We start from the raw sequence: 20,328 nt of genomic DNA on the forward strand, positions 1-20,328 counted from the left end.
GAGAACCCTGAGCCTGTCTTGAAAACCTGCTCCCCAGTGGCTGCCCCACACCCCAGCTCTCCTCAAGCTCTCTTTGCAGAATGAGTGGGGCATCTGTAAGAATGCTTGCATGTGTGACCCTTAAACACCCTCACTTCCTGGAAGAAGTTTTACAGACTTTCCTAATCTGCAGGGGAACAGTGTCAACCACATGAAAATTCTGTCAATAACAAGGGACCTCTTTTAGAAGCAGAGATGTTTTCTCCTGAGGCGCTGCAGGAATGGGTGTGTGGGGACGGGGGTCACTGCTGTGACAGGGACAGTCTGCAGCCATAAGGCTAAAAGGCTTCATTCTCAAGGCCCCAGGTAAGGTCAGAAACCGGGGGTTATAGCCTGAGGGAATCATCCTGCACATCCTCCCCACCCCCAGTAAGAGTAGGAGGATGGCGCTGCAGTGATGGCAAGGCTGACTGCTTCCTGGTGCGGGGAAGTCGCTGCAGTGATGGGGGAGCGTCGCTTGGGGTGAGTGGTCACTGAAGTGACCACAACTGCTAAAGGTACCTGCAGAAATGGGGGAGGTTTTCTGCAGTAATTAAAGAGCATTTTGCAGAAGAAAGGGGCTGGCTTTAGGGGGGAAGAGTCCTACGGTGATGGGGCGCTGGGGTTCGCTGCAGTGTGAAGGGAGGGTCACTGCAGTGATGGGAAGCCTACTCAGGGCGGGGTGTGGGTAGGCAGGGTAGAATGATAATGGGATGGCTGGGGTCGCTACAGGGGTGGGGGTTGCAGACTGAGCGGCTGTGCCGCGCTCGCAGGCTGCCTCACCTCCCCAAGGATTGAAGGGGTGGGGCCTCTGAGGCATCGGTCCCTCGCTGATGGGGGCTGTGCGGCGGCGGGTACGCGGGCCCCGCACTGCGGTGCACTGCCTGGCTCCCGCCGCCTGGGCTGGAGCTGAGGCAGTACCGCGCCCGCAGGAGGGGGAGCGCGGCCCAGTCGCAGCGGCGGGCGGGGCCGATGCGGGCGAGTGGGGCGGCCTCTGGGAGCGGGGGCGGGACCACCACCAGCACTGCCCGCGCCCCAGCTAGGATCACAGCGACCGCCTCCGGAGTCCCGAGCCGGCTTTCCGAAGGTGCCGGAACTCACTGCGAACCTGAACTCAGAGGCTGCACAACCCACCCTTTTCGGATCGCGACGCCCAGAACTCCGCGGAGGAGCCACGGTGAGATTGGGACTGCCCGCAGGGAGGGGGACCGATCCTAAGTCTCAGCCCCCAGCATCCTCTGTGGAGACCGCGGCGACTGCAGCAGCTCCCCACTCCCAGATCAGCTCTGCCAGGGTGGGGAGAGGTGCACTGGATGGATCGCACAGACTCCCCCGGCTCCGACGCCTTTCTCGTCTGGCCTCCCAAAAGACCCCTTCTTTTCGCTTCCCTGCTCATTATTTTTACTCCAAACCCTCCATTCAGGTCTGCAGCCCTTCGCTGCAGATAAGGTACAGGAAAGACTGCAGCCTTTTCGACTCCCCATCCTCTCCTGTCCCTTGCTGGGCTGGGGGCACCCGGGAGGATGCTGGCCCTTTAAACCTTTGATCCCCACCCTGAACATCTTCCATCTCCACCCGCGCCACTTCCGACAGCTGGCAGCCACGGGGAGCCCCGGGGGGCCCGCAGGTACAGGGGCGGTGGTGAGGCCCCAGCGGGTGATGGAACAGCTGTGACAACCCCCTACCCCCACCCCCAGAGGAGCCAGCGGCGGGACTGTAGGGCGCCGGGAGTGCCGGTTAATCATTAACCCTCCGCTCCCCGGGACCCCGTGCTGCCCGGAGCTGCGCTCCGCCCGGCTTCCCAGGTAACGGGCAAAGCTGTCCAGGCCGCCATCCCTGCACCTCCCTTTCTTATCTTCCCTGCCACCTGTCAGCCTGGGAAAAGCCGCGCGGCTCAGCCTTGTGCCCCTTGCAGGCACGCGTCCTAGTGCCTGAGTTCAGCTCTGGAGACTGGCTTTCAGGAGCTCCGGGCGCGGCACACGGGACTTGCGCTGCACACCGGCTTCACTATACCCCGCTCCCTCAGGGCCGACGGGTGGGCACCATGCCCGGCCTCTACTGCCCCTCCAGCTGGACGCCGCTACCCCTCACCGACTCCTGGGTCCGGGCCTGCGCCAACGGACCCTGCCTCAGCCTGCGGGCTCGGCTCACCTACCACAACCCGCAGCCGCAGCCAGTGGACGGTGAGGCCGGGCGCCGGCGCGGGCGCGGGGAGGTGGGAGTGGGTGCCGGGTGGGGTCCGACGCAGCCTCCTGCCCTCCCCTCCCGGCAGGCGTGTTCGTGTACCCGCTGGCGGAGGCCGAAGTAGTATCAGGCTTCGAGGCCGAGGCGGCCGGACGGCGCGTCTCCTTCCAGCTGCAGAGCCGGCGCCGTTTGCAGGCTGCGTGCTGCCGCGCGTTGGGCCCAGGGTTGGGGACCTCCACGCCCCGCCGCTGCGCGCAGGGTGAGTCCCGGGCGCCTGCAGCCCGAACTCCTGAACACCAGCGGAAGCTCAGGTTCCTGCTCTTGCTCAGTCTCCCGCCCCTCCCCCACCTTCATCCAGGCGCTTTTTTGTTGTTTTTTCATTCATTGATTCATCCCTTTATCCAACAGTCGTGGACTGGGCACCTCATCTGCTCCAAGTGCTCTGGGAATGTGGCCCAGATCTGGGAGACAGACACAACAGGCGGCACAAAGCTGGCTGAGACACCACCGGTCCTTACTACCCCGGTGGCCACAGGCTCTCCAGGGTGTGGCAGAAGAAGCAGACCTGCCCCCAGCTGACCCCCACAGCCGCTCATCTTTTAGATTACACACCTTCTCTGCCAGGGCGGTGTAAACCAGTCAGCTCCTAGATCAAGTGCAAACTTCTCTGCCCAGTAGCCTAGGTCCTCATTCATTATATTCTGTTCCTCTTGCCGCGCTCCTATACTAGGTACCACAGGCACTGGCCTTACTGACAAGTCCTTTTACACCTCACTGTTCTATCTTCCCATCTTCTAATGAGCACATTTGTACTTGTCCTTTAAGGTCCACTCAATCGTCACTCTTGAGGAAACCTGCCCTTACTTCACAAATAATTAATTGCACTATTCCCTTCTCCCCCCAGTCTTCCTCCCTTCCTCCCACCTCATTACAGCACTTATTAGGGGGAGTAATTGTCACAGGCTTGCATGTCTTGTCTCCCCCTTTGAAGAATTATCTCCTGAGTTTAGGACTGTGTTTTGGCCATCTCTGAGTCCCAGTATATCACACAGAACCTGGCATAAAGGGGCTCAGTGAGTTCTATGGGAGGAGCTAGGTTCTGTGGGAGGAGCTAGGTTCTGTGGCTTGTGTGTCATTCTTTCCTTTGTTCATTCATATATTCATTTGACCCTGCCCATGGGATTCACCATTTAGATAAGAAGAGAGAATCCAGTGGTGTTCAGAGGTGGCATAAGCCCTGCAGATAGTTAAAGGCAAAAGTGAGTTCTGGGCTCAGGCCCCAGGAATGTTCCAGAAGGAAGAAGAGCCAGCATTTGACTGAAAGAAGGTTAGGGCTTGGTGGAGTGGAGAGTAGAGGCAATGGTATAAACAAAGGTTTGTAAGTAGGTTATACAGGGAATGGTGATACGATGCCTCAGGTTTGTAGTGATTTACAGTTTACAAAGCCCAGGCACTAGTATCACCTTATTCGAATCTGGGAGAGGTATGTAATGTACATTGTTCCTGTCCCCCTTTTATGGGTGATGAAAATGGTAGCAATGGCTACTTACTTGTATGTTGGGTGCTTTGCATACATTATCTCATGTATTCCTCACCACAGTCTTCGAGAGATAGTTATTATGACCCCCATTTTATGGATGAAAACACCGAGGCTCCTAAGATGGTTGTTAGAGGACACAATTAGAAATCACAGACTGAGACTCCAAACCCAAATGCTGTACTCTCTCCACTGTATTAGGTCTCTTTTTCTTCACTTATTCAGCAAGTATTTTTCAAAAGGATGAATATTTATTATTGTGGGGAAGTGAAGTAAAGTAGGGCTATAAAGGTGGATGGGGGCAGACTGTGTAGGTGGTATAAGCATCCAGCAGCAGTGGTGACTACCCCAACAGTCCTCAAATGAACCTACCATCTAAATAAAACATGTGCTCAGCATGCAAATGCGGTTTATTTCCTCTAGTCTGATTCCAAGCAGATTGCTGTCTTTAAGCTCCTCTCAGGGGGGAAAAGTCTGGAATTATTTTAATGGGCATGAGGAGTCCCTGATGGTTCATTAGCAGGGGATTTGTGGGTCCTAGATGTAAGGAAAGTGTTGGTCCACAAGGGAGAGTCCTTTAGAAAGATGGTATCCAAAGGCTGAATGGGAAGGAACAGGCAGGGCAAGAGAGGCAGATGGTATAGTTCCCCCAGGACCTTGAGAATGGATATCCTCCTTCTCATCAGTCCTCCTTTAGCAGTGAGGTCATTGCTCCCTTGCATGATGATAGCTAGATCCCTCCATGCCCAAACTGCCTCTGCTATCACTGTTCATCTCACGTGTCCATCCTGCATCACTAACGCATTAACACAATCTCCTGTCGACTGTACAAAGTCCACTTTGCCCAGACTCCCCGACTCATTGCTGATCCCACCTCTATTTCCTCCCATTCCCTTCGCTTCCAGCCCCCTCTGATCCCTTTTCTCACTCATCATAGGTCATCTTGTCTTGGATCTGGCCCAGGCCCGGTCAACCTTGGTGCTGCCCACGGGCCTTATCGCTGCAGCTGGCACCATGACAGTGACCCTGTGCAGCAGCCGGGAGCTGCCCTCCAGGCCTGATGGGGTACTGCGTGTGGCTCTGCCCACTGTGCTCACCCCGCTGGCCCCACCAGGCCCACCAGGGCCCCCCAGGCCTCCGGGGCTCTGTGACGACAGGTTGGGCCTATGGTGATTCTCTTCGTCCCTCCCTCGGCTTCTCTGGGTCTAGTGCGGGTGAGGGGTCTCAGCACGATGCCCCGGGAGATGGATAGGGTGAAGAAGGGTGGGGGCAATCAGTCAGAGGGGCTAGGGGCCTTCATGGTGGCCCAGTGACCCTCCTCATGCTCCCTTCCAGCCCCACGAGCTGCTTCGGGGCAGGCAGCCCTGAGGAGGAAGGGCTGGCCTGGGAGGAGCCACCTGCCCCTCCAGACGTGTTTTCAGGCCCTGCCCGCTGTCCTGCCCCATATACTTTCTCCTTCGAGATGCTGGTGACTGGGCCATGCCTGCTGGCAGGTGGGTGCATCTGACCTGGCCTGACCCATCCATCCCCCTGTAGCAGACTAGGAAATAATTCAAGGCTTAGGGATGGGAGGAACAGAGGACAAAAAGAAGACAGGGACCTAAGCCTTAGGAACCTTCAGTCTGACGGTAGAGCATCCCCTGGCCACTTCTACCCAACCTAGTTTTATCAATGTAGTTTATTTATATCCAACTCCACTCACCAATGGCAAGAGAGAGATTTACTATAGGACCAGTCTCAGTGCTGAAGTGGATCTTCTTTGTGCAAGAGATGGAGAAGAATGCTAATTGGCTGGTGTATAATCCTTTTACTAGCTGGGAACAGACCTGAGAACACATGTCCCAGCCCATGGAAATAGATTCTCCCTTGTCCATCAGACCCTATAGATCAGATTCCAAGAGCTGAACTGGATCAGCTATAGTCCCAGCCCACAGCAACTGTCATCAGAGAAGGAGATATCTGTGACCTTAACACTGGTTTGGGATTAGATGGTCATCATTCCCCCCTGCCTTTCTGTCCCTCAGGCCTGGACAGCCCCTCTCATGCCCTGCGGGCAGATGCCCCCCCTCATGCCAGCTCTGCAGCCACCATCTGTGTCACACTGGCAGAGGGTCACCTATGTGACCGGCCCTTGGAGATCCTGCTATACCCCAGTGGTGAGAGACACGGACCCACAGTGGGCCAGCCCTGACCTCCTTAGGAATAACCTAAGCAGTTTTCAAGTATAAATTTTTGGGCCCCAGGCAGATGGACTGAATCATCTCAGTGAGGGTGGTGCAAGGAGGCTGAACCTGCAGGGTCCTCTTAAAACAAGAGGACTGGATAGTTAAGGAAGTCCACGGGCAGGGACTTCCCTGACAGAGTTATATCCCCTCTTCTCAGAGCCCCATCAACCACACTTGATACTGGAGGCTGGCAGCCTGAGTGCATCAGAATATGAGGCCCAGGTGAGGGCCCGCCGGGATTTCCAGAGGCTGCAGCGAAGGGACAATGATGGGGACCGGCAGGTATGGCTTCTGGCCTTCACGCTAACTGCACATATGCATGACGAGCAGGCAAGCAGTTGCACCTCGGGAAGGGTGGGGCCTCTTTTTGTCTCAGTCCAGCCCACTATGGGACACATGAGTATCATCACAGGAGGACCCACATAAGTCTCTCTAGGATATGTCTCAGAGGATGGAGACCACGTCTGACATAGGCATAGTTCAGCCACCTGCCTTTTCCCCTGACTTTATTCAGATCACTACAAAAAGGCACCCTCTCTAAGTGAATCAGATAGAAACAGGGCCAAGTCCCACTGCCTACCTTGGATAGATCTGCACTAAAACCTGGCCCAGTTTGATTTGGGGCTCCTGCGCTTAGGTGTGGTTCCTGCAGCGACGTTTCCATAAGGACATCTTGCTGAACCCTGTGCTGGTACTGAGTTTCTGCCCGGATCTGAGCTCCAGGCCTGGACACCTGGGCACAGCTACCAGGGAGCTTCTCTTTCTGTTGGATGGCAGCAGCGCAGCACACAAGGCTTGTGGGGATTGTGCAGCAGCCCTGGGCTTGGGTGGGGCAGCAGTCTGAGGTGGGCTGGAGGCAGGCTCTCAATGCTGGGAGTTGCCTTGTTGCTTAAAACATCAACTTCGGAAAAGAACCTGACAGAAACTCCTTAGAGATATATCCCTTAGAGAGTGATCCTTTCCCAACTGTCCTCCTCCCCGGCCCCAGTCTCTCTTTCTCTTATACAAATGTTTGTCTCTTCTGGATTTGAAGAGCTTCTCTCCTGTACAGTCACATTGAGACCTGATCATAGAGACCCAGGTTTCACACATGCCTGCAGAGTCCCATATATAAATGTGTCTCACATACATTCAGAGGCTGCCTCACACTCCCAAGGTCCCACAGTCTCACACACTCAGGCCTCTCCTAGGTGACTTCATCCAGACCTCATTTTAACCATGGCCTGGAAAAGGCAAGCATTTTGGAGTTCCTTGTTCTCTGCCAGTGCCTGTAGGACCTGCCTCATGCTGCCCTCTCTGGCCTTCTCCAGGATGCCATTGTTTTGGCTGTGAAGTCCCTCCCAACTCAGACACTTGTCAACCTGGCCATGTTTGGGACTTCGGTGCAGCCACTCTTCCCAGAGAGCCGGTCTTGCAACGATGTGAGTGTGGTCCAAGGATTTGGGGCCCTTACAGAGATGTTTCAGGCCAACCCAGCCCAGCCTTGCCTTCTCCCTCCAGGACACTGTGCAGCTGATCTGTGAGAGCATTGAGACCCTGCAGGCTGGGAGTGGCCCCCCAGATATACTGGCTGCACTGGACTGGGCCTTGGGGCAGCCCCAGCAGAAGGCCCATCCTCGCCAGCTGTTCCTGCTCACTGCTGCCTCGCCCATGGCTGTCACTATTCACCAAACCCTGGAGCTCATGAGGTGGCACAGAGGGGCAGCCAGGTATGGAGTGGGCAGAGCCAGGTGCCTAAGATTGATCCCTCTCCCCAAAAGGCTTCTGAAGGTCATAGCTGCTCCCCTTCCCTGTCAGGTGCTTCTCCTTTGGGCTGGGGCCTGATTGCTACCAGCTGCTCCAGGGTCTGTCTGCCCTCAGCAGAGGCCAGGCCTACTTCCTGAGGTCTGGAGAGAGGCTGCAGCCCATGGTGAGTTTGAGCCTGGATCCTGTTCTATATTTTTAGAAATCCTCCTAAATTATACATCAAATCTGAAATAGAACCTAGTCAGGCCATGGGGTCTCTTGGTACCCTCACTAGGACTTCTCCCTACTCTAAACCTTCCTCTCCTTGAGGAGATGCCAGCCAGGAGAAGAACTGTTGGTACTGCTGTGGGATGCTGTGGAAGACGAAAGATGCGGACACAGCATCTGACTATCCCCCAAATCTTACTCAGTTTTGTTTTGCCTCTGAGCCTTATTCTCATGAAGTCTTGATTCATCCATGTGGCAAAGCTCAGGCCAGGAGAAAGATCAAGCCCCCAGGACTAAGCTCTCAGTCCCCTTGCTTGCTTCTACCCCCATTACTTCTCCTGACCCCAGACTAACTCTGTTCTCCATCAGCCCAGAGTTAGACAAAGGGCAGTTGGGGAAAGGCAGCCTGCCTGAACTGTCTGGATGTGACACTCCTTTCTGATTTCCTCCCTCTGGTCCCTCCCCACAGCTGGTGCAGGCTCTGCGGAAGGCACTGGAGCCTGCTTTGAGTGACATTTCTGTGGACTGGTTTGTGCCTGATGCCGTGGAGGCTCTCCTGACTCCCAGGGAAATCCCAGCACTCTACCCTGGGGATCAGCTGCTTGGTTACTGCTCACTCTTCAGGGTGGATGGCTTCCGGCCCCACCCTCCAGGGGTAGGCCTGGGCTAGGTGTGATAGATGGACCTGGCTGGCTGAAGTCCCTGCATCTCTTCAAATTCCTTATTCCCTTTCCTATCTCTCTCTCTGCCAAGCTCCCCTACTGTTCCCTAGGGCCCCAAAGAGATCACATTGGGATCTCCAAGGTAACTACATCTTGCCCCCCTCATGAGGTCTTCCACTGCCTTATAAAATGTTGCCCTTAGTTTTCACCAGAAGTCATTAAAACACATAGCCACCAAAAAACTCCAGCATTTGCTGTGAGGTTTATGTTAAAACTTGCTCATTACTTCAAATAGTGCCTTACAGAAAGCATCATTTGGGAACTGGGATGTAGCTCAGTGATAGAGTGCTTGCCTAGCATGCATGAGGTCCTGGGTTTGATGCCCAGCACCACAAAAATAAAATAAAACCCACATCTAAACACTCAGTGACAGATGAGCTTAGTGTAGGTGCAATCTCAAATCCCAGCTCTGCCACTGGCTAGCCACTTGATTTGGGCAAGTCACTTAACTTCTTTGTGCCCATTTCATCCTAAGTAAATTAAGTTTTTCATAGGTACAATGCCCTTAGCATGATACTTAAAACATAATAGGAATGTGAGGAAAAGTAGGTTCTTTTTTTTTTTTTTTTTTTTTTTACAAAAAAATCTGTCTCTTTCTTCAGAACAAAACATGCTTCCTCCTTTTTTGACTGAGAGTTATATAATGGTTTTTGTTGTTGTACCAGAATTGAACCCTCAGGGGTACTAAACCACTGACCCACATCCCCAACCCTTTTTTTTTTTTTTTTTTTAGAGAGAGAGAGAGACAGAGAATTTTAATATTTATTTTTTAGTTCTCGGCGGACACAACATCTTTGTTGGTATGTGGTGCTGAGGATTGAACCCGCGCCACACGCATGCCAGGCGAGCGCGCTACCGCTTGAGCCACATCCCCAGCCCGCCTTTTTTATTTTTTTGAGACAGGGTTTGCTAAGTTGCTTAGGGCTTCACTAGGTTGCTGAAGCTTGCTCTGAACTTGAAATCTTTCTGTCTCAACCTCCCAAGTCACTGGAATTACAGGTGTGTGCTTGTATGCCCAACTACAGTTTGCTTTTTTGCCTGGCTGCCAGGAAGCTCAAGACAAACCTGAAGTTCAACTCCACAGCAGCTCTATCAATCCTTATGGTTAACATGTTTCCTTCTTCCTTAGTACTGGGTTTTTATTTCTTGCTGTGAACCATCTTAAAATCCCACTTGGAAAGAGGTAGTATATAGCTACAATCAATTTTTTTCCTCAATGCTATTCTCCATAGGGCCAAGAGCCTGGCTGGCAGAGCTTGGGTGGTTCTGTGTTCCCATCCCCAGAGGAGGCACCATCTGTTGCCACCCCTGGCACTGAGCCCACTGGCACCTCAGAGCCACTGGAAACACGCACTGTGTCAGCAGAGCTGTCCAGTCCATGGGCTGCTGGGGACTCAGATCAGAGTGAGTACTCTAGTGTATGTGTATGGCTGTGTAAGAGAGGAAGAAAGGTCAGGGCTAGGGCCCATTCTCCTGCCTCCAGCAGGTACTGATGCTCTGACAGACCCAGTCACAGATCCTGGACCCAATCCATCCAATGACACAGCCATATGGCGCCGCATCTTCCAGTCTTCATACATCCGGGAACAGTATGTGCTTACCCACTGCTCTGCCAGCCCTGAGCCAGGCCCGGGTTCCACAGGCAGCAGTGAGTCTCCTGGCTCCCAGGGCCCTGGCTCCCCCGAGGTCTATTTTCCCTTGGATCCTCCCTCTCAGCAGGGCTGCCGCAGCCTGGCCTGGGGAGAATCTACAGGCTCCCGTTCCTGTCCCCTGCCTGTACCACCACAGTCTCCATTCAAGGTGAGATCCAGCCCACATTCAACCATCATGTATCCAGCGTTTATTTACCACCTGTTGTGTGCCAGACATTATGCAATGTTTATCAAGTCTAGATAGATAAATGGCTAAATTTATAATGACGAAACCATGCAATAATCAGTGATGAATATTGGGGCTCCAAATTAGGATGGCTAATTCTGTCAGAGGGAGTCAGGAAAGTAAAAGCCATGTCTGGAATAAGTAGAAGTTAACTAGGCAAAGAAGGGGATATAAACAAAAACAGATAAACAACAACCTGAAGTGGGCAATAGGGAGTAGAGTGAGATGACAAGGGGCATGTAGCCCACTATGTATTTTTGAAGGCTGGGGATTCTGCAGCCCCTGACCAGTGGCCCCACATCTCTCATGCAGGCAGGAGCCCTGAGTGCAGAGGTGCTGGGCCGTAGGCATAGAGCAGCTCTGGCTGGCCGAAGTCTCTCATCTCCACCAGGCCGGGCAAACCCAGTCCCTTGCCGACCCCGGCAACCTTCTCTGGGTGCAGTACCAGATGTGCCAGGTCCTGAGTCAGGCCAACAGCTTGGGCAGGGCCTGGACGACTCAGGTAAGGGCTGGAAATGGAGCTGGGTTCTCTAATATCAAGGAGGCTTGGGGAGGGCTGGGGATGTGGCTCAAGCGGTAGCGCACTCGTCTAGCATGCGTGCGGCCCGGGTTCGATCCTCAGCACCACATACAAACAAAGATGTTGTGTCCGCTGAAAAAACTAAAAAATAAATATTATAAAAAATATATAAAAAAAAAGGAGGCTTGGGGACATGGAGCCCAAGGCACTACACTGCTATGTCTCTGCCATCTTTTCTCCCTAGGAAACCTGCTCTCCCCAGCCCCCATGGACTGGGACATGTTGATGGAACCACCCTTCTTGTTCACAGCTGTGCCCCCAAATAGGGAACCAACCCCTCCAGCAGTTCCAGTGCCTCCCCAGGCTCCACGTTGCCATGTGGTGATCCGGGGCCTGTATGGGGAGCAACCAATGTGCTGGGAGGTGGGTGTTGGGCTGGAGACACTGTGGGGACCTGGGGATGCCTCAAAGCCTCCATCAACTGCTGTAAGAGAAGCTGCTTGGGACCAAGCACTTCACCGACTGACAGCAGCCTCAGTGGTCCGAGACAATGAACAGCTAGCGCTCCGAGGAGCTGAGACCACAGCTGACCGGGGTGAGTTGCTAGTGGCCCAGTTGGAGCCCAAGGGCATGGGACAGAAAGCAGCAGAGGTATGTCTCTTGTTAGATCACTCTTTTCCTCACTTTGCTCATAAAGGATTCAGGTGGCTTGAGATTAGAAATCAAGCAGGACAATGGGAAAAAATGAAAATAAAGGGAGCCAAGAATTAGGTTATATTAACAATGTATACCATGAAGTTGTATATCCATAAAAGCATGGGACCCAAGCCTGATAAGCTTCCTAGCTGCCACTACAGAGGAAAATATGATTTTGTAATAATTATCAGTGCCTGCAACACAGAAACAAATCTTTGTCATTCTGAAAATGACTATTACAATTAGTTAAAATTCTAGTTCCTTGATTGCACTAGCCACACTTGAAGTGCTTGGAAGTCACATGTGATGAGTGGCTACCATATTGGATAGTGCAGACAGAAAATTTCCATTCCCTCAGAAAAGTTCTTTTGGACACTGTGAAATGAGTGGAGGAAAGAGTACCCGGCAATGTTCCTTTGGTGGTGTCTAGACTGTTGAGTTTCTGGGTAGCTAGGGGTTTCTAGCTCTGCTTGTCATAGCTGGTTCTAGGCCTGAGAAGGGCACTTTACTACTCTGTTTAAAAGTAAACAGAGGGAGAAGATGTGGGGAACATGGTTTTTCTATGTAGCCCTCTGTAGAGGGTGGGAATTCAGCATGCTGCTCCTTGGATTTACAGGCCACGCCCGAAGGTCCTGGCTTCGAGCCCTTCAGACAAGCAAGGTCAGCTGTGCTCCCTCCTGTTTCACCTGCCCAGTAGCTGTGGATGCTACTACTAGAGAGGTCCTGCCCGGAGTCCTGCAGGTGCGGAGCTCAGGTAGGAGTCCTCCCTTGGTGATCTCTTAGGTACAGTTCTCACCTAACTACCTGTGCAGACAAACCTGACTCCTGTCTCCTATGCCCCTGCAGAATCGGCTGAACCCCCAGGCACTTACGTCTCTCAGGGCCATCTAGATGCAACTTCTCTGCCCACTGCAGCCCACCCTAAAGGTATAGCCCAAATGTGGGGAAAGGGTAGCTCAAGGCTGAGGGACTACCAGTTGACACTGGCTGGCCCCACCACAAAAATTCAGGGAGGCTCTCTGGTAGGCACCTGGGACCTGGACCAAAATGACAACTCCAAGTCAGCTTTGGGGGAGCCAACAACTCCCACTGGAGGATCTCACCACCTGCCCTATCAGCCCTCCTCGAGGCTCAGTCTGAGCCGCCGACGGAGACTCTGTAGTCCCAAGGCTGGCCAGGCCAATGGAGGCAACAGTGGAGGCATCGACCACGACTACCTGCCCTTGGTGAGGACTCGGGAGGTGGAGGGTAGTGTCACCAGAGCTAGAGTGATGTCTCAGCTCACTTCTCCCCCCACCTCCTCTCTCCTCAGGTGCGGCTACAAGAAGCACCAGGCTCCTTCCGTCTGGATGCACCCTTCTGTGCTGCTGTGCATATTCCCCAGGAGCGCCTGTGTCGTGCTTCACCCTTTGCTGCACACCGTGCCAGCCTCAGCCCCACCTCTGCCTCATCTCCCTGGGCACTTCTGGGCCCTAGTGTTGGCCAGGGTGACAGTGCCACAGCCTCTTGTAGCCCGTCCCCCAGCTCAGGCTCAGAGGGTCCAGGCCAGGCAGACAGTGGGCGGGGTTCAGATACCGAGGCTTCGGAAGGGGCGGAAGGGATAGGAGGCTCAGATCTTCGGGATCGCACCTGGGCCACAGCTGTGGCACTTGCGTGGCTGGAGCACCGCTGTGCAGCTGCCTTCAGTGAATGGGAACTGACAGCAGCCAAGGCAGATTGCTGGCTGCGGGCCCAGCACCTGCCTGATGGTCTTGACCTGGCCGCCCTCAAGGCTGCAGCCAGGGGACTCTTCCTGCTGCTACGCCACTGGGACCAGAACCTGCAGCTGCACCTGCTGTGCTACAGCCCAGCAAATGTGTGAGGGCCGCCCTCCACTGGGACTGGTGTCCCCAACATACTCAATTCACTGCCGCCCAGGCCAGCTGCTCGGTGCTGGGAAGAGGTAGGCTGGTGTCAGCCTGTCCTCCATTGCTTCTCATTCCCTCCCTAGAAATCCTCTTACCTTCACAAAAAGTGCCTGCCAGTGCTCTCTCCTTCTCCTCCCACCCTGTGCCCCTTCCTCTGTGTAGCACAGGGGAAGGAGAGAGAGCCACAGTCCCCAAATCCTATGCAATAAAGTGCCTCTTAGGACTGCCTGAGTAAGCTCTTTATCTGCTGGGTACATACCCCTCACAGCCTGATCCAGGCACCAGCTACTCCTATCTCCACGTAGGCTGCACAGAAGTCGACTTGGAAAGGTTTATTTGAAAGGGCACAGAGTCCATTCCACCAGGGTCCTGAGAGTGGACTGGAAGGAAAGGGGTAGATTTCAGTGGGCTTTCTTGATGTGCTGGATGTTCTTGGGGAAAGGCTGTGGGCCCAGCCAGAGCTGCAGCAGGATGACAGCATGGCATATGTGCAGGGCAGCAGAGCTGCAGGATGTAGATGGGTATGTATTCCAGGAGAGCTCGATGAGCCCCAGCACCAGCAACCTAGAGATCAGAAACAGGCCCCAGGTTTGGTCCAGTTTCAAGACCAACAGTCCTTTGACTTCTCATGCCCTAGACACATCCCCTAGCCCTTCCCACTCCCCCAGGCTGTTCCAGCCAGTACCTGAGCAGGTGTGTGAGCCAGTGTGCAGGCATGGCCCACAGGAGGTAGGGCAGTGTGTGGAAATACCAGACATAGAATTGGTAGTGGAGAGAGCGGCTGAAGCAGACACCAATGAAGTTGGAGGTGAAGAGGGTAGAAACAATCTGTATGGGATGGTCAAGGCCAAGGGCAGGAATAGAAGGTACAGGAGTTTGGGGGGGGGTATCCCCAACAGGGTAAAAGTTTTGGGGTCAGAAAGCCCCCTGGTTCTGCCATTCCTAGATGCATACCCTGGGCAAAAATTTCTCAACTTCTCTGGACCTGTTCCTTAATCTAACAGGGAGATGGTAATACCTAGGACCATAAAGCCTAGTGAGTTTGAATCTCTCCACTAGCTATGTGATGCTACTTAACCTCTTAAAGCCTTTATTTTGCTTTTTAGAAAATGAAGATAATAAGAGTGTCTCCTTATCTCTTGTGAGCTTCAAATGTTTGAATGTATATACATCTTAGGATACCAGGCAGGGAGTGCGTACACTATCACAGAAGCTCAATATTTAGAATTAAGAATAAACTGTCAGGTGCAGTGGCACATGTTTGTAATCCCAGCTGCTCAGGAGGCTGAGACAGGAGGATCATGAGTTCAAAGTCAATCTCAGCAACTTAGTTGAGGCCCTAGGTAACTCAATGAGACCCTGCATCTAAATAAAATATTAAAAAGGGCTGGAGATGTGGCTCGGTGGTAAAGTGGCCCTGGGTTCAATCCCTGGTACCCAGAAACAAATCAAAACAAAAGAATAAACTAAGCTTTGATACGTAAAGTGCTCAGTACAGTGTTTGGTACAGAAGAGGAGCTCTATGAATGGGTTCCCCTTCACTCCCCCAGGTTATCAGCCATCTGAGGTCCACAGACCTGAGACCCCACCTTGCACCTGAAGAGTACAAGACTTACCTTTCCATTATTTAAAGGATATGATTGGGTGTGAGGGGCTGGGGTGGAACCTTCCTTTTGGAGGGATCCTTCAGCAGCGACAGGATACTTTCCCCAGTCCTGGGGAGAAGTCATTCAGACATTTATCAAGCTTCCATCGTGGGCCAAACTCTAGACTCATCCCCATGAGTTTAACATCTCCCCAAGTAGCTCCTAAAGCTCAGGCCTTTTCCCCAACCCTGTCCATCGCACTGCCTGTTTCTTACCTGTGCCATCTGCAGAGGGCAAATAGCAAGAGCAGGGTGAGGTGGGCAGCCAACAGGGCCAGGTGGAAAGCTCTATGCAGGAATAGGGCCTCAGGGAGGAAGCGCCAGTTTACTGTCCAGCGGAAGAGAAACTGGCGGCCAAGATCAAAGGAGCGGGATAGATAGCCAATGGGGTTCTCCAGCAGGAAAGGGAGCCCCAGCACCACCTGAGAATGAGTGTGATGTCAGAAGAGCTGCCAAGGTTTACCCCAGCCTCCATGATAATCAATGAGGGGAGTGGGAGTGGATGGAGGTCTCAGAGGTTCCCTAATTTCTATCAGGAATAGTAAAAAATCCATCCTCCACAACCACCTCAGATTAGAGCCTGGCACCAAAGAGGCTCTGATCTGAGCTTCTTTGCAGGTAATAACAGGAAATAATCCTAACCTGATGCTTTAAGGTTAGGATTAACCAACTCACAAGTAGACAGAACTGGAAAGCCTCTCAGAGGCCAACTACTTCAACAGTCTTATTTTAGAGTTAAGGAAACTAAAGCTGCCCATCTCAGAATCAACTCCCAAACCCTGTCTCTCAGTTTGAGAAAGTCTCAAGTAACAGAAGAAGTTCAGATTAATGGCCTCCTCATCCATAAAGGGAAGGGTGAAGAAGGGATACCTGAAGGACAGCACAGATGCCCAGCTTGGGGAGGGCACCACGGAAACCAAACTGCGTAAGGAGAAGGAACAGTAAACCAGGGGCGAAGAGTAGCACATTCATCTTCACGGAGACCGCCAGGCTGAAGTGGGCAGGGGAGAGGAAGGGTGAAGATCAGTTCCAAAACTCTTTATCCTGCCTGAAGATGTACCACCATCATCACAGCAATTCCTGGCCTCCTACCAGCAAGCTTCAGGATGAGGTCCTCACTCAGAACTGCTGAGGGAGGGTTAGGTAGCTTGGGAGGAGGCTGGAGGAAGGGGACAGGTATGTAGTCCCTCTGCCCAAACTGAATGAGCACATACTGATGTATTTAGAAGTTCAAGGACCAACCCCAACACTGGATGAAGAGAAAGAGGGGAAGAGGGCTATACGTGGGAAGGGACATGGAAGATAAAGGCTTTCTAGACTTGCTTGTGGAGCCCTGAGTGACCTACATTATCTGTTCACTCCCTTATTCCCTCTGCTACAGAAAATTGGGGAGAAAGAGTTGGAAATGCAGAAAGTGAGAGAAGGGGCCTGAGTGGAAGGGTGTCAACCTGAAACAGCAGCAGCCCCAGCCCCAGCGCTGGGCCAGGAAGAGGTTGATACTGAGGAAAAGCAGCGCCATGGCCACTGGGTCATTGAAGAGCCGCAGCACGAAGATGGAGTGGACCCGGTAAGAAGCGCAGCACATGAAGAAAAAGACGAAGGGAGGTACCTGAGGGATGGGCACGGTGGGGAATAAGGTCAATTCCCCCAATCTGAGCCATCCCCATAACCCACCATTCCAGGTTGGGGCCCTCTGATTCTAGCATGGACTCACCTTACAAGTCTGGTGGTAGATTAAGAAAACGAGTAGTAAAGTCACCAGGTAAAGCACAGCAAAGATATTCTGTGCCATGCGGATATCAGTGCCCTGGCCAGTGGCATAGTATAGTCCCATAAAGATGTACACGAAGCCAGCTGGGTAGCTGGAAGATGAAGGGGAATGTGAGACTAGGTCAGGCTAATCAGCCTGATACCCAGCTAGCCCTTCGCATTCTCCCTCAACCTCCTATAATAACTCACACAAGAGGTCCAGTGTCACCCTGCAGTTGTGTATAGTCATATGTGCCATTGATGACGCCTTCCACCTGGGCCATGTAGGCCTTCCAGTCAATCTCTGTGTCTGGAAGAGGATAAAATGGTCTGGTTAATTTTGAATCCAGAATTTGCCTGCCCCAAAGCACCAGGCCTCCAGAACATCAAAGCAGAGTTCCAGTTCATTCCCAGGACTTCCATCTCCACTCCTTATCTAACTGCCTACTTGCTGGGTGAACTCAAGCATCTCAAACTATGTGTCCATAATTGAACTCATGATCTTTCCTCCCACTCCAAATCTACTCTTTCTTGGGTTTCATTAATAGAACAACCAACCTCCTACCTGCCCAGGTCATGAAGCTGGAATACATCTTTGATACATTTTCCTCCTTCATTCTAACCCTTGGTCAACAAATTCTGTTTTTTCATCCTAAAGATCTCTAGTAGTTCATCTTTCTCTGATACTACATAGTCAATTTGGGGTCTAACATAATCTGTAGCCTCAACAACACAATAGTATCCTAATTAGGCTCCTGGTTTCTACTTTCACTCCACTACAATGCATATTCTACCCTGCCCAAAACAGTTTTCTCGAAATAAAAATCATTATGAGGTCTCTCTACTTAAAAACCCTTCAGTGATTTCCCAAGGCTCTAAAGATAAAGATCGATCTCTATTATTCCTATTTTTTAGAAAAGGAATCTAAAAGTTAATTAGGTTAAATGACTAACTTAAGAATTAGAAAGGATAGAGTTGGGGGCCCCAAGTTTTTAACCACCATGCTGTCTCCTTACAACACTGTTAAATTTCTTTATGATCTGATCTCGACTTGTACAATCTGCTCTCTCATTACTATTCAAATCAGTTTCGACACTGCAGCTCTAAAAAAAATAAGTTCTTCAAAGGAATCATTCTCTGTTTTGACTGGAGGTTTTTGGTACAAGATCCTCTCTGCCATCCCCTTCCTTCCTTCTTCTTTCCTTATCTGGCTTGTTCTTACATACCTTTCAAGAGGGGCTCTATGAAACTTTCCCCTACTCCTGGTGTCTGGCCCTCCTAAGTCATTGCTGCCCTTCCCCACCCACCATCAGGGATTGAGCCCAGAGGTGCTTAACCACTGAGCCACATTCCCAGCCCTTAAAAAAAATTATTTTATGGGCTGGGGATGTGGCTCAAGCGGTAGCGTGCTCGCCTGGCATGCGTGCGGCCCGGGTTCGATCCTCAGCACCACATACCAACAAAGATGTTGTGTCCGCCGAGAACTAAAAAATAAATATTAAAAATTCTCTCTCTCTCTCTCTCTCTCTCTCTCTCTTTCTCTCCTCTCTCACTCTCTCTTTAAAAAAAAAAAAAAAAAAAATTATTTTATTTTGATACAGGGTCTCCCTAAGTTGCTGAGGCTGGCTTTGAACTTGCAATCCTCCTGCCTCAGCTGCTGAGCCACTGGGATTACAGGCAAGTGCCCCCATGCCTGAACCCTCCTAAATTCTTATAACACTCTGTCTTATTACTATCAAGATGAATATGATACATTATAATTACCTACTAACATCTTAGTTCAGACCCATATGTCCAAGTCATAAATACATCTCTCTTATTCACCACTGTACTTGTGGCACATAACATAATGTTAGGTAATTTTAAAAAAAAAGAGAAGAAAACATAATGTTAGACATATGACAAGCACTCAATATGTTCTCAATGAAAAAGTCCTTAACAAGAAACAGAGGTGCCTCAAGCCCAGAGTCTAGATTCAGCCTGGAAAGAACAACTAATAATGCCTAACAGATTCAAGTGGTCACAAAATGCCATCATAAAGAAGGGACTTCAGAGACCTCAGAATTTAAATGGTTGATAACGTCAAGATCCGGGAAGGGAAGTGACGTGTCCAAGTTACAGAGACAAGCAGCAGTAGCATCACACTAACTCTGACCCAGAACTGACTTCCAGGCTCCTTTTTTTTTTTTTTTTTTCCAGCCTGGCAGGCTGTATGATCAGGGTAGAAGGCCAACCTTTAGGGTTGCCCCTCGTCACGGGAGCAGGATTAAGGTCATCCTGCCTGTGGAGCAAGTTTGGGGCTCCGATAAAGAATATGACTCTACAGATAATGAATGAGTGCTCTAGAGGTTACTTTTGAGTCCAGGTCTAGGACCCACTTTAGGGTAGGGGTTCGGGTCTCCCTCCCTCCCCCCTCCATTTCGGCGCACTCACATGCTACCCTGTGAATGACCCAGAAGGTGATGCCCACCTCTGCCAGGCAGAGGCAGGAGGCCACCCGCAGCGTGTAGCGCGGCTCCCAAAGCAATAAGCGCCGTTCTTGCCAGGCGCGTTGTAGCCATTGTCCGCAGACTCCCGCCGGCTGGGCCGCGGAACCCGCCCGGCTGCGTTTCCGCAGCCCAGCCGCCATGTTGACGGTGCGCCGCTCTAGTTGGTCCACCACCCCGGAAATCCAACCCTTCGACACTTCAGTTCCGTTCCTCTTCTCCGGGTCTAACACCAAATTTAGCGCTGATCCAAATAGCCAGAATACTACACTAAAATTTATTTCTTTCGTATCTGTCTCCTCCGGCGGAACACACACCTCGAAATAGCAGGAACAAAGTTTTACTCCTCAGTATATACCCAGTCCTGGGCACACATGCTCTAATACAGAACGAATGTCTGCTCCGAAAAACAAAAGTTCTGTTCCTCGCAAGCCAAGCATTCCACTTCCCCTATGCTGGGAATACTTGTGTTCATGCTGGAGGCCAAAGTCGGTCTGCACCCATCTCGCTTCCCTTCTGAGCCTTCTAGGTGCTCAAGAACTGCTTGGGAAGAAATGAATTTTCAGTTTGTTTTCAGTTACTAATGGAAGGAGCCGTTCAAACTGGAACATAAGAGGGCAGTGGTGAGCCTGAGAAGTCTGGCGCTATAAGTGTGGCCCGTGAAGGCGACTAAGCAGTACAACCAGAAGACTGCGAAAGTAGACGATGATTCGGTTTTCCCAGCCGGAGGATTCTTCAAAGAGCGCTTAGCAGAAGACGGAAGTTCCACGTGTTTGTGTTGAGCAACTGCAGGTGGTGGGCGGAGACA

At 51.9% G+C, this 20,328-nt stretch overlaps 2 protein-coding genes across 3 annotated transcripts; one reads left to right on the forward strand and one right to left on the reverse strand.

Annotated features, from left to right (window-relative positions):
- The first annotated feature begins 1,144 nt into the window (after positions 1–1,144).
- VWA5B2 (von Willebrand factor A domain containing 5B2) lies at positions 1,145–14,019 on the forward strand. Its single transcript, XM_081302167.1, has 19 exons — positions 1,145–1,195; positions 2,045–2,201; positions 2,291–2,461; positions 4,677–4,896; positions 5,075–5,232; positions 5,764–5,895; positions 6,122–6,246; positions 6,602–6,757; positions 7,275–7,385; positions 7,465–7,673; positions 7,762–7,873; positions 8,387–8,572; positions 9,872–10,043; positions 10,123–10,439; positions 10,830–11,019; positions 11,282–11,632; positions 12,350–12,487; positions 12,580–12,959; positions 13,046–14,019. Exons 2-19 carry the CDS (start codon positions 2,063–2,065, stop codon positions 13,592–13,594), a joined length of 3,816 nt encoding a protein of 1,271 aa, XP_081158293.1. The 5' UTR covers positions 1,145–1,195; positions 2,045–2,062; the 3' UTR covers positions 13,595–14,019.
- ALG3 (ALG3 alpha-1,3- mannosyltransferase) lies at positions 13,958–19,696 on the reverse strand. 2 transcript variants are annotated; one of them, XM_081302169.1, is made up of 9 exons: positions 19,468–19,696; positions 17,245–17,344; positions 17,000–17,147; positions 16,734–16,894; positions 16,156–16,276; positions 15,502–15,707; positions 15,278–15,355; positions 14,326–14,469; positions 13,958–14,204 (listed from the first exon to the last, which is right to left on the reverse strand). In XM_081302169.1, the coding sequence occupies exons 1-9, from the start codon at positions 19,661–19,663 to the stop codon at positions 14,042–14,044; spliced, it is 1,317 nt and encodes a 438-aa protein (XP_081158295.1). In that variant the 5' UTR covers positions 19,664–19,696; the 3' UTR covers positions 13,958–14,041. The 2 variants fall into 2 exon arrangements, with proteins under 2 accessions (XP_081158295.1, XP_081158294.1); XM_081302168.1 differs by having other exon boundaries at positions 19,505–19,695.
- Between the last annotated feature and the right edge of the window lie 632 nt (positions 19,697–20,328).

Source organism: Spermophilus citellus (genome assembly GCF_964194105.1).
Source record: "Spermophilus citellus genome assembly, chromosome: 7".
Taxonomy (NCBI): Eukaryota; Metazoa; Chordata; class Mammalia; order Rodentia; family Sciuridae; genus Spermophilus; species Spermophilus citellus.